At 41.4% G+C, this 14,336-nt stretch overlaps 1 protein-coding gene across 2 annotated transcripts; it reads right to left on the bottom strand.

Annotated features, from left to right (window-relative positions):
• Window positions 1-5,002: 5,002 nt before the first annotated feature.
• On the bottom strand, window positions 5,003-10,339 carry LOC101758590. Of its 2 annotated transcripts, none has more exons than XM_004956952.4 (8): window positions 9,931-10,339; window positions 9,249-9,330; window positions 9,025-9,132; window positions 8,165-8,941; window positions 7,137-7,491; window positions 6,799-6,880; window positions 6,430-6,663; window positions 5,003-5,753 (listed from the first exon to the last, which is right to left on the bottom strand). In XM_004956952.4, exons 1-7 carry the CDS (start codon window positions 10,132-10,134, stop codon window positions 6,451-6,453), a joined length of 1,821 nt encoding a protein of 606 aa, XP_004957009.1. In that variant the 5' UTR covers window positions 10,135-10,339; the 3' UTR covers window positions 5,003-5,753; window positions 6,430-6,450. The 2 variants fall into 2 exon arrangements, with proteins under 2 accessions (XP_004957009.1, XP_012699517.1); XM_012844063.3 differs by having other exon boundaries at window positions 9,025-9,141; window positions 9,931-10,337.
• Between the last annotated feature and the right edge of the window lie 3,997 nt (window positions 10,340-14,336).

Raw genomic sequence — 14,336 nt, 5'->3', positions numbered from 1 at the left:
ATCTTTGGAGGCATGCGAATTTATGGGGATAAATTTGAAACTCACTTCAAAAATGCGACCTCCAAAAGTCTCCTTATTATCCCTAGAATTATCATTAGTTCAATATTATACTACTACGTGTAGTATATTTTTCATCATTAATATCATGTACCTCATACATAGTATTTATTCAAGATCCAACCAGATAGAAAAGGAGTTTTGTTTAGTGGATCAAATTATCACTATCACAATTATGGAAGGTATATACTCTCCTTACGGGTATTCAATTATTAATCATAGATGCACTCATGTATTCTACAAATACCCAAATATGTTTTCATGACATCCATTCGTATGGTTTCATATCAAAATGTATTACTAAGAAAAATGCTATTAGCACTCAACTTGGTACAATGGACATGGAAATTAAATATTCATAACAATCCTTTCATATCATCTGGGATGTATTATATGTACATACATCAATCCCGAATGGCATGTTGCGTATAACATAATTTTTCAATGTTGGCCATTCTAACTCATGAATGATAAGAAAAATTATTATCAATTCTATTGGTCATAGCATACATTCTCAAAATCCTCAGATTTTGTGCACCGCATGTGTCAAAACAGAATTAATTTTAAAGCCCTCTTCCCTTAAAATTCCAATTAACGAGCCATTAAATTTTTTGAACACATTCAAGATAAGTTGGCCATATTTATCCATTTATGGACTATCTAGGCACTCTAAAGTGCTCATGAATGCATTTAAAATAGTCCCAAATGTGTCACTTATTGATCATAAGGCATCACAATTTTACCAAATTCATTGCTTTAATTTTTCAACTTAGAGCAAAATTTTCCTGGACACAAGATCAAATCCATTCATATGGAATTATTTGGTTTTGGGAACTAAATCACTAAGTCCCTATGTTCATACCAATTATGGCTTAATTGAATCTCTTATCGAGATAACTTATTTGTATGACCATCCAAATAGAATTCAATTTATCAACATCAAGTTGGTAATATGAGGAGTTACACATCGAATAATCTAAATTTATAAAACTGCAATCATACAGCTCTCTCTGTTGCAGTTAGTACGTGGAAATTTGACCACAGCCAAATATTTCCCATCTGCATCTTGGTTATATTTTGCACATACCGATATCACCACCTCAGCATACATCATGGACATTGAGGACCCATACAAGGTATTATTATCCATCATTCGTATAATACCATAGGTCCCTTATAGGGATTCACACACAAGCCCGTATGTTGATCACAATTTGATGACAATTCCAGGCACTAGGGAGAGATTAATACCACACATAGAATGCCAAGAATCCAAAATGAATGTTACATACAGTCAATGTTACCAAAGAATATATGAACCAACAGTTTAGAATATCTTTTATTTTGTAACACAATACAAATAACCTGCCAAATGCATTTGCTCATAAAAAGTGTCATCTTATCCAATCCCTACAATTAATGTGCCAGAAAGAGTGATGATATATATAACAGAATCACTCAACTCCCAAATTAAAATAAGAGGTGGAGAAGTATGATCAATTGGGATATAGCTTATTACAAGCATCAGCGGAAATAGGGGGAGACATCCTCCAAGATAGTAAATGCAAATCAACATCATGCATGTTGTTAGACACTTTATGGATATTGAAAATCCAAAGCCTATGAATGTTCAACATTCAAAATCCCAGTACATGTGCACATAAATTCAGGCACTAGGTCATTGGAACACCCTAACTCTACCATCGTGGGAAATGAGATATGAGTTCTAAAGGGTTAATATTACACATGCTATATTGGTTCCATTGAATCAATTATACAAAGACTACAAATTATTGACATATGCTCCTCAAAATTGCTATACACCCTAAACTGGATCAAGACCAAAAGTTCTAGGCAGAGTGTATCAACACTCAAATTGGGTCAAAGTAAAGGTGGCAATTATGGAGAATTTCTCTCGTTCGCTGGCGAGAGATATTTACCACAAAATATCATCTTCTCACAAATGCATTCTTTATGAAAGCAAGGTGGTGAGATAATGAGAGATTGTAGCAATGGTTTCACACAGATACCGAGCAATATACCCTCGTGATATATGTGAAAATTATATTCCATTAATCATTGGCAGATCAAATAATTTTGGTAGATTTGGATAAACAAGTCCTCGACGGACTTCACATTCCAAATCTAAATAGAAATCACAACATATATTCTGTATAACTCAAGTCACTAAATGGCTTGAAACAGTCAAGTTGATTGTGGTACAACTGACTAAGTGAGTATCTTCCGTAGAAGGATTACTCCAATCATAATGATTGTATATGTGTGTTCACAAATAAATCCTAAATTGGATTTTCCATCATCTCAACATACATAAACAAATAAGCAATCCTTTTATGATGGAATTTGAGATGAAAATTTAGGTAAAACCAAACAATACTTAAGTTTACAACTTATGCATATATATCAGTTTATCAATATTCAATTGATACTGTATACCAATATTCAAATAATATTGGACAAGCATATCCATCAACACTTGTTGTCATTCAATCCCTAAAGATGGATCAATATCCTAGGTACGTACCTAGTGTCAATTCAGTTAAGGTAGGAAAGACTTAGCCCCTAGGATGATAAAATTTAGTGCCAACAAAGTACTTGTGTATTATACAAAATGAAATAGACCTAATACTGCATTTGTAGATACTTTACTATAGCTCAAATTAGTGCAACTCCAACAAACACCGTACTGATGGGATTCGAAGTGGATATCCATATATATCTAAATAGCACCAAAAGATCTTGATTTATTTGAAGACATGACAAAGTGGGATATCAAGACACTGGCTAACTGGTCCCGTAGTGCCAGATCATATGTGAGTCATCAAAATAAACTCTAATAGCAACGTTTATCCATCATTCAGAAGCATCACATGTATATGTATGACTTCGGTGAATGATAAAATATGATTCCATCAAATCACTAAACATTATCCATAAATGATAATGCAACTTGTATTGCTTGGATGAAACCATATTACATATGAGCAATATCGTTAACTTATTGCCCAAAATATTTTATCCTCATTTTTACAAAGCAAGGAAATAAACATCTTACAAAATATACTCACTAATATACTTATCCACCATTACATCGTAGAATGGTGTTCATGATAAGTGGTGAGCGACAACTTAAATTTTGTAAGGCTCAGGAGAAACTCCCTAACCTATCATCATATTGTACTCTTTTTTCTATATGAATTTTTCCTCACAAAAGTTTCTCATAGAAGGTTTTGATGAGACAATATCAATACAAAAATATATATCGTATCACCTAATTTTCCCACTGGGATTTTATGTCATATCTTCTATTTTCTCTACAAGAGTTTTTAAGTTCCCATTAGGTTTTGGGGAAAGTTATTCGAATATAATCCTCATATCATAATATTCTTAATCTCCAAACTTACTTATGAGTTTTCCTTTTCAAGGTTTTTCTCATATGAGTTTACAATGAGACAATAATCTAAATATGCCATATCATTTTCTCCTTAAATTTTTCCAAGAAGTTTTAATGGCATATGGACGAACAAGTTGGTTTCTCCTCAATATTTTTCCCATAGGATTTTTGAAGGAGTTTTCCCCATATGATAATCAAAGATGATTGAACAAGGATTACATGATGAAACTTATAAGGAGCTAATTGATCAAGGGGGAGTATTGTGAAATATTTATTAGTGATGAATTAATATTATAGATAATTGTAGAGGTGAAAGGTCACACCCTTTCATAAAGGGACCAACTCCCAAGAGACATGATGCCCTTTGGGCATACCAGATCATTCATTCAATTATTGTCTCTCTTTCAACTCTGAACAGTAAAAATTGGTACCATTAGATCCGCATTTAAAACTATTTACAATTATTAGTATTTTGTAGTTATGATAATACAATATTATAGAAAAACTCAACCAATTCGATCTTTGACAATCAAAGAAAAAAAATGAATGGAAATTATTTTTTAGCTTCGGATGTCAGTTTTCCGTTAAGAGGAATATTGTTCTGATTTCTAAAGCCGTATTTTCGCGATAGGATACGGTCTTTCAACCTGCCACCTCTTAATCAGGCCAGTAAGTTTCCATCCAAAGCCTGTCAATGTTGATAATCTGACTCACGTCTAATCTACTCCCTCCGTCCCAAAATAAATACACTTCTAAAATTTAGGTAAAATTTGGGGAAGAGATCAATGATAGAACTATAAAATGTAAGGATTGCACTTTAGGAGGAGAGAAAATAGAAAAAAGCATTGCACTTTGGAAGGAGAGAAAATAGAAAAAGATAACTATGAGTTAAGTGGTTCTATTTCTATATATGCACTTATTTTATTTTAGGATAAATTTTGAACTCTAAAAATAAAAATGAAACGTATTTAGTATGGGACGGAGGGAGTAGATACATCATGTGACATGGATTGTTGCGATCATATCACAGTCGGGCAGCAGTGAAGAGAAGAAAACACAAGAGTAATAATTATATATGCACACATCAACTCATCAAGTGCGGGAACACTAGCAGTCAACCACGGACAGATGCACGCAGCACGAGCGAGCAGGTGCACAACAAACTAGCCTTGTCAAAAGCCATCTTAGGCCGTGTTTAGTTTGGCGAATTTGGGGGTGCTAAATTACTGTTACAGCACTGTAGCACACTGTAGCGTTTCGTTTGTATTTGTGAATTATTGTCCAAATATTGACTAATTAGGCTCAAAAGATTCGTCTCGCAAAGTACAACAAAACTGTGCAATTAGTTTTTAATTTCATCTACATTTAGTACTCCATGCATGTACCGCAAGTTTGATGTGATGGGGAATCTTCTTTTTGCATAGTGTCAAAGTTGGGAGTTGGGAGTAACTAAACATGGCCTTATCCTGTCCGACCAAATGGCCCACTGAAAGATAATGTAAAATATGCCACCCAAGCGTGCGAAGAATATGTCAAAAGAAACCACTAACATTCCAGATGAAAACTGCTGTAAAAACACCCACAACATAGGAAACAGATGCTGTAATGCCAAAGGTATATATGTACATTTGCAAAGATATTCTAAAGTATCCAGGCCAAACCAGCATCTCAAGTTCCTAAAAGAGGTACACACCGACGCTGATGCTGAAAGCAAATGCAAGCAGCCACCACCATCGCATGCTTGTAAAGCACTGTACCAAACAAAAGCAACAAAGTAGCATGGTTCCCTTGCAACATCAGCAGGGTGCTCACCAGCACAAGCAGGCAATGCTTTCTCCTCATACCTGAAGATTCTGTTGTCTCTCGATCTGGAATTGCACTTCGTATGATCCATATCAGCTCTGGCAAGCCCACAGCCATCACAGGCTCACAGTGCCTAGCTACAGCATACAAGGCTGGCTAGGAAATGGAACAATGATAAAGGAAGCCTCTATCGTTATGCCGGGGCATCGACCACATGGGGTGTATGCAGAACCATTCCCCCTTTCGTTCGTGGCTCCATTTTCTTTTGTCCCCTTGGCGCAATCGAAACTAACACAGAGCAGCACTGTAGATATTGCACGGTCCCTATCGTAGCAGCTGCAGCTAGCATCTTTGGAAGATTTGAGTACGTAAGTTCCAGATGCAGAAGTATCGTTATTATGTACTGAAATATGATGGATGTCTGAACTTCTCCCTGATTTTGATGTAGAGAATCCAAAGGAATTCCTCGGGCCGAATCCTGAAAATAACAAGTCTTGATGTTAAAAGTATAAACAAGTCATGGTTCTAGGAAAAGGAAATCGGTGCTGAAATACTTGGCATCTGAGTATCTGACCACACGATAAAAACAGGCTTGAGAATCTGTCTTGGTATGCATGGAGAAGCTATTAATAGATGAAGTATTATTTCAGGCAATTTTACAACCTCAACAACCGAACTAGACTCAAGATTGTTAACCTCAGGACTTGCATAGCAAAGATTCTGAATAATGTATATCCATAAGAGAACCTATAAAACTGAAGGAGCTGACCAATAGAATATGACACAAATTCCGTGGATGTTAAAAAGTTGCGTGATTTATATGAGTATATATCAATATCGCTCTTTTAGCCCAATCTGCCAGATTTGTGAAAGCAATCATGATGATTTCACATTGGCTGGCACAGGTTTGAACACTCTGCAAACATCAAATCGACTAAAGTGGTCGACATACTAGGCAAAAGGTTGGCTGGCAATTTCCTTGTCAGCATACTACTATCTTGCCTGAATCCTGATGCTATAGAGAGTGCAGTACAGATGCTGCTGCAAGGGCAGCTAATATTGCTCACTGAGAAACAGAACATCAAAACTACTTGAAAATTCAATACCAAAGAAAAAACCATTCAATGCACAGTAACAGTCCGAAAGCAACTTACTCAATTGTGGAGGCACATGTATCAGAAAGCATGACATGTGAAGCAGCCACTCAGCGAACTGATTTGGCCATTCTTGCTAAGCTGTGCTGTCTTTTTTGCCTTCCTAGAGCCTTTTTCATCTTGGTTTGCTGTTGCTGCATCACGCTCACGCATCACCTGCGCTTTTCTTTGGGCAGACTTGAGTGTGTTCAAAATCTTGTCAAGTGAAGATGATCTTTTCTTCTCGAGCTTAATCTGATATTATTATAGAAGTGTGGGCACAAAATAGATAGCATTAGAAAATAGATCAATTGTTGTAGTACAAATAATACTAGCATCAATTTAGTTAAAAATAGCACAATACAATTAGAAATAGAGCAAAGAACATACCACTAACTTCTGAATTGCTGCCTCAGCTTTTGCTTTTTGAATATTCTCCCATGCAGTAATTTTTGCGTCCTCTCTCTCAATCCTTATAATATTATAGAGAGTTATCAGCTTTCACAATTTGTGGGCATAAATATATATTGAAAAGGTATTGATAAATTGTAAAGACTTGGGCACATATTAGACAGATAAGCAGGACAAGAGACTTCAGGACACATAACATTATTTGGAAATTAGACTTCAAGTACTACGATAATAAACTACTGGCTCAAAAGAATACATGTGCCCAAGAGAAATGCACATCAAGAAACAAAACAGCTGAATATGTAATGATCCCTTACCTAGATATGCACTTTGCTTCGGCAAAGCCCCAGGACGAAGATTTTGATTCCACTGTCTTTTCCTTCCACTCTATTATGTTTGTTGAATTCTTATTAGATGATCGTGTTACATTTTTCTTTGACCACCTAGTCAGAGTCACTCGATCATCCATCTGAACATCCCTGATCTCAAGATCTGAGAAACAGCTCTCGCTCTCTTTGACTTGTTGCGTCGACAATGAACGGGTAAATGTTGGTCTGGTGTTGGGCGAAGAGGACCTACTTAGCTCTGGGCTAGTTTGAGTTGCAGCATCTTTCCTAGAAATCATTGAGGCAAAAGTAGTAGCTGAATCTTCTGTGATTTCAACCTGCTCACCTGAAAAGAAATTGAATGAATAGTTAGCAGATGAAGATTTACCTTCTTTTTCAGGATACCACACACAAAGGTCACTTTCTATGAATATCTGCTGTGCAAAATAGGATAAAACACTTCAACATATTATTGCCCAGAGCCTATTTTTATCATACAATTCATACGGGATTTCACATTGCCTTCTATGCTTTAGAAAACATGACAATAACTAAAGTGTTTTTTCTTCGTCAACTTAGGGGGTGTTTGGTTCTTTAGTCCAAACTAAAGTTCCTATCACATCGAATGTTTAGATACTAATTAGGAGTATTAAACATAGACTAATTACAAAACCAATTGCACAAATGGAGGCTAATTCGCGAGACAAATCTATTAAGCCTAATTAGTCCATGATTTGACAATGTGATGCTACAGTAAACATGTGCTAATCATGGATTAATTAGGCTTAATAGATTCGTCTCGTGAATTAGCCTCCATCTGTGTAATTAGTTTTATAATTAAAACATGTTTAGTGCTAATTAGTCTCCGAAGATTTGATGTAACATGGACTAGACTTCAGCTCAAGGATCCAAACGCCCCCTTACTACCGAACCATATTTTGACACTGAACAGTAGGCTAAATGGAATTAAAAACAATGATGCATATGTAATCTGTGCACAGGAAACAATTTCTAAATACCTTGGATAGATTCTTGTGTGCTAGGCAATGAAGCAGATGACTCGACAGCAGCATCTAATTGACGACGAACTCTTGATGATCGAATAGCATGAGACACACCATTCGGTGCGCAAAACCTGACACTGCTTCCTATGGCGGTTTCGTCACCAGCTGGTCTACCCAAATACATTCCATTTGCATTTTTCCCACCACAAACATGTTCCGGCATTAGTACTCCTGCCATGAAAGGTGAATTTGATGTAATAGGCCCAGCTCTCCCACTGTCAAGCAATGACACCGAAGAAACAGATGAATACTGTCCGCCAAGTCTTCCCGGAGGTCCCAAGGGGCCACTTTTAGACTTTGGTCGCCGAGCATGAGCAACCGTGCTTCTTATAAGAGCATCACTGGAATTAGGACTGAAGATCCACCTCTCAGCGTCCTCCCATTTCGAGGGCAATGTTCTCCCATTGCTGTAAGGAAATGCCATGCTGCTCCCAGGGTACCTCCTACTTGCTTTAGAAGGATGCGGCACTCTCTCAGAGCACCACCCTTTCTGGAACCCCAACACTGATGCACGGTGCCGTGGATAGTTCGGTGTTCCAGGACTATGAAACACGTCTGACCTGATGTGTGATGCTTTCATCAACCCCACACCACCAACCACGAAACTGGGAGAAAATGTGGCTCCATGAAACCCAGGGCTACTGAGGTCGAGCGAGGCTGGTCGCTGTTTCGACCCCTTCCTACCATGCAAAAGAACAGCAGCCTCCGTTCCGTACCGCTCGTTGTGGCATTCTGTCGAACAACATACAAGCATACAAAAATTGACAACCTCGCACAACCCAACCAATTGAAGACTCGAAAACCTAACACAGTACCTGGAGTGGCACGGCCTGCTAGATTTTTGGCCGATTCTTGTACCTTCGCCCACTCCTCTTCCTTCACCCCGCACAGCACCTCCTCGTCGTCCTGCCGCTCCGTGAAGGCTGCAGAAGCTTATGAACAATACGAGCTCGTTTTAAAGGGCTGTCAGGTTGCTCTCAGGCCGATTGAGACACCAGTAAGAATCCAAACTGTGAGCTGGTTACAGCGCTGTGCTTACCACTGGAGGAGGAAGTGGCCAACCCATCTGTCTCCAGATCTGTGTCTGGGTCACCATCTGGGCGCACGAACCCGGCCAAAGGCTGCAGCCAACCATCATCATAACTCCAGTGATTAAAAGTAAATCTCAAGAAAAGGAGGAGAAAAAAAGGTGAAGAGAATCCAATGGCGCCCATTTTATCGTGTCAGAAAAGGCAGCCCAACTTTTTGTTGCTAAGGATCCAGGGTGGTGATGATGATGTCTATCGCTCAAGTCAAATTTTTTCGGGCCCTCACTGCTTTGTCGATTTCGCAGCTAATCTATTCGTTTTGTACCAGTTTCTCCTTGCACATCCCATCAAAATGCCCTCTTTCTGAAAGGGTTGCGGTCACCTGAGACAGGCTATGGGCGACCTAGATCTGCACGGCGCCATGATCCACTTGCCTCCAGCTCCAGCTAGTGAAGAACTAAAAGCTTCCCATTTGTGATCATATCGAAGTGTCGAAGATTCGACCTTTTCATTCTAAAAGGTGAACGCCAGCTCAAAATTTGCGAACCTTTATCTTCCTCATGGCGCTCTATGCATGAATTGAATCAATTTGATACCAAGAAAAAAGAAAAGAAGAATCGCCCACGGCCCACGGGCCATGGATAGAACAGAAGTCGTCAGAAAGAAAGAAGCTTAGATAGAACCAGGACCAACCGAGTCGCAGCCGAAGGAGTCGCAGCAGCTGCTCCCGCCGCCGCCCGTGGAACTCGGTGAGTAGCCGTCGTCCACCTCCACCCCCCACCGCCGGCGGCGGCGCTGCATTGGCCTCTCCGGCGCCGAGACCACCTCCTCCTCCTCTCCCTCCTCCACCACCATGCCCCGAAACCCAAGCCCGGAACCGCCGCCGCCACCCCGCATTCTCTCGGAGGAAAAAAGAAACGAAATCCTTCTAGCCGCTGAACTCGCTCAATCTCCGTCGCCAGCGCATTGATAAGCGGCGGGTGTGGCAGCGGGGGCAGCGTGAGGTGTCGCCGTTTAATAGAGGTCGCTGGGGCGGACCGCGACGTGGAGGCAGGAACGGCATCTCGAGGAGGGAGACTGACACGAGGTGAAGCGAGGCGCCCGGAGGCGAGGGGAGGTGAACTGTGAGCTTCAAGAATGTCGCGTGAACATGAGATTGACTGACAGGTTCCGGATTAATTTTATTTTGGGGTGGTTCGCCCGGATCGGCGCCGACGCCCGTGCCGATGCCGTGGCAACGGACCAACGGTGCTGGAGCTGGACTGTTGCCTGGGCTCGCGGCGAACTGTGCAGAGGTGTAGTAGTTCAGCCAAACGACAGTCCTGGATCTGGTACAGAATGTGACACCGTCCTCTAGGCAAATTTCACTGCACTTGGTACCCTCTGCTCAGCTGCCGAGCTGCATCCATATGCGTAGTTCATACTTCAGAGTTTGTTTTTGGTAAAACTTGGTGTGCCGAATCCAACGGTAGCGGTTGGCGAAAGAAAAATTCAGGCAGCAAATTTTGACATTTCGGTGCTTTATGAACTCTACCATAACCATCAGTGATCAGTCCATCATGATCAAGTGTTTAATCGCCACGACTTGGATGGCACAATAGTGCTTATTCCGGACGGTTGGGGAGGTTAGGTGCTTACCCTGAACCTGCATCAACGAAGGGATGGCCATATTCAGATGAGATGACAACGCTGCAAGACGACGACGGCCAAGCGGTGGAGTCGGTGGCAGAGGCGGACGTGCGCCCGGTCCCCCTGTGCCCCGGCGCCCTGGCCCTGCGCCTGCGGCACCGGGCTGCCTCCTGACTCCCTGAGCCATCACTAGATTGCACATGGAGACGACGTGAACGGTGAACTCCTGGCCCCGCCCGGTTACCCGCGGCGTCGGCTGTTAAAGCACCAACCGATTCGGACCAGACGGCATCGTGTTTTCTGAAGTGGGCGAGGGCATCCCATTCCTGCAGTCAGGCTCATAGGACAAGGTGATTCAACAATGGCTATATTCTATCATCGAGGGCAACCTGCCGACAGATGCCGCATTTCTGAATTGATATGGTTCATCGAACATGCCATGGAACTTGGATGTGTATCGGTGCCATGAGCATCTCGTTGGTTGCGCGTAGGGAACACGAAGGTTCGAAGATTTGTAGAACCTTTCCTTCAAAGAATTTTTTTTTTGTAGAACCTCACTAGGGAGGTTGGATCGTTGCGCGTTGCCAAGACAAGGCAACCAAACCATAAAATAAGCCAGTATAGAGCCTAGTTTTTCAAGTGAACGAAGATCCTTTATAGGAATCTATCTATTGGGTGTACGACATGGCTCAACTTTTTTTTTTGAGAAAATTGGAATCGTACCTCTTCACAAAATGTGCACGTCAGTGAGTGAAATGGTCTTGCTATCATCGATTCAAGTGGCATACATAACCAAAGAAGTAATGAATAAAGTGGCAAAATTCATTTTTCTTTTTAAAAAATCTATTTTTTTAGAAAATGGAATTGTTTCCTACCTTTGCGACCGCACGCAGGCAATCTTTTACAGCAAGTTCAGCTTTAAACTGGTCTAATAAAAATAAAGATAACAGTTCTAATAAAAATAAAGATAACAGTTCTAATAAAAATAAAGATAACAGTTCGCAAATAGAGGAAATAATCATAAGCAAAGTCTATTATTGCTTTTCCATCTGTTCTTAGCAAAGATATCCAAAATGATGACCTCCAATACTTTGCTTGCCGTACGGACAAACTCCCTTGTATCTTCACGCTGCAGTAGGGACCAATATCGCAGCCATGTAGTTTCTTCTTTGAATACCACACCGATGACCATCGGTAATCTTTCCGTTAGACTCCGCCTGCCATAATATCATTCTTGCTGTTGTTGCGGTGGTGGAGCTTGGGCTGTAAAGGACGAAGAAGTGATGGCCAACCAAACGTACATATTAGTACTTTCTTTACCTGCTACAAGTCAAAGACCCCTTGGATCCATATGTAGAGCCTATTTGGTTGAGCTTCCTGGCAGCTTCTCAGCGTGAAAAGTTATATGGAAAGCTGAAATGCTCATTTTTTCTGAGCTTTTCGTAGCCTAGCTGAGAAAGCTAAAGACATCTTTTTAAAAATTGTTGTTAGCTTTTTAGAACCAAAAAATTTGGAACATTTTCTCAAAACTCCAAAAACTACAACTCAAACAAACATGCCCCTAATTGCTACGTGTAATCTATTGGGAGAGGGCTCTCCATTTAAGCCTATTGCGAGAGCCTCCCCATCGCCGTCCATCGCCCGTTTAACAGCTGAGCCGCACCCAACTCCTTTCACATGCGAGATCCACTTTTTCCACCGAAAGAAAATCGCGGACCAGCCGAGGAGAGAGAACGCTCCTTTCTTTTCCTTCCTCCCATCTCTTATCCGTTCATCGAGTTGAGGCGTAGCCGACAAGGAGAGGCGATTCCCCGCGCTGAGGGGAGGCGACCCGTCTGTCACGCCCCGTGGCCGTCGGCGGTGAGGACCGAGGTGTGAGGAGATCCAGGAGCTCACCTGGCCGCTTCTTCCTGAGGAAGATGACTAATTGGGGGATTTTTCTTTGATATGATTTCTATTCGTTTCTGTTGTTGCTAGCCGATCTTTCTATAGGAGATGTTGCTTTAGCTTCGGCCTTAGGCTGGGTCTCAATATGGCACAATGGCCCACACCGCAACCATGGCAATATGGACCAGGGCCAGGGTCCAGGCGTTACACTTCTGCCCTGCCGAAACGTTGCTTGTCCCCAAGCAACATCATGCTTCGCATGACATACACCTCTCTGCCTGTTCTCTATTTGCTATTTGATCTGAAGAAGTTGTGCAAGTAGGCAGTCATGAGGAACTTCACTCAATCTGGAGTTCTGAATACCTGGATCCCAAATCCTTCTAGTTAGCTCAAATCTCCCTGGACTGAAATCATTTCTTCTTCATGATGGTGCTATATCAAACACATATCTATTGCATTTCATTTTTAGTTTTCCAGGGCTCAACGCATTGCACCTGGATGGTGGCCATTCCTTGAGCCAGTAATGGGCACTTCTTGTACTAGACTTCCCAGGACTTAAAAGTTCATGGCAAACGACCAGCAAGACCTCACCTTCATCATGGTTGTCGATGACCTGAGAAATGGTGTCAATGCTAGCGATACAGGGAAGAACATTGTGCATCTCACACCCCATGACTAGCTGCAGTAAAATGCCATGTGTCTCAATGTCCGATGGAATGTCATCCCACATAATCTTACTAGGAATTTCATAAAACAACTCACATGCATCATACTTTGTTCACATCGAATATCTGAACATGGTTGGCCCAGCTTGAGCTCCTGCATTGTCCTCATCAAGAGCCATTCCAGCAAATATTGAATCCACCCTTTTTATGCCAGCATCCAAAATGAAAGAAGACCAGTTCTCCTAATTGAGCATGTCATCGATGACTAACTCACTAATTGCTTTGATATCTTCATCCCATACAACGTTCTCGTGACACGTTCCATCAAGCACCATAGAATCAATGTTAAGCTCCACCAAGGAAGCACCACTAATGCGACTGAACTCTATAGTTGGCTTCATTGCCTTGCCAGTCAAGTCCTCTCCACCTTGATGCATTTCCTCAAACATGATTGGTGCCTCTAATGGAACCAGCTCGCACTGCATCTCCTCCTCAGTCCCCTGAGCTAATTGCTGTAACAATCCTTCATGCACAATAGGGTCAGTTGACATCGCATCCCAGCTGACATCCACAAGGGGCACTTCATTGAACACACTGTAGGCCGCATCCTCTGAACAAAATGATGACATGAAAACCACCTCCTCAGGATTTGGTACAGCACGTTCCACATACACAGCTTGATCAAAAGTGTTCAGCTCAGTACAAATTCATCATCCCAAATCACATCTGCAAGAGGCCTCTCGCCAAACAGCTCATGAGCAAAAGCAGCTGACACCATGGGAGCATCGAACGCTGCCTGCTCTGCATCGTTGTCCCTCTGAAGCACATCATCGAATGGCTTGCGGGCAGTCACCTCAGGAACCAACAAAGCCATAGAGAGGTGAGCACGACGAACCTGATTTGCTGTTGTGGACGCCA

The sequence above is a fragment of the Setaria italica genome, chromosome II (assembly GCF_000263155.2).
Source record: "Setaria italica strain Yugu1 chromosome II, Setaria_italica_v2.0, whole genome shotgun sequence".
NCBI lineage: Eukaryota > Viridiplantae > Streptophyta > Magnoliopsida > Poales > Poaceae > Setaria > Setaria italica.
Note: the sequence above shows the minus strand (reverse complement) of the source record. Positions and strands in the feature narration are given on the sequence as shown.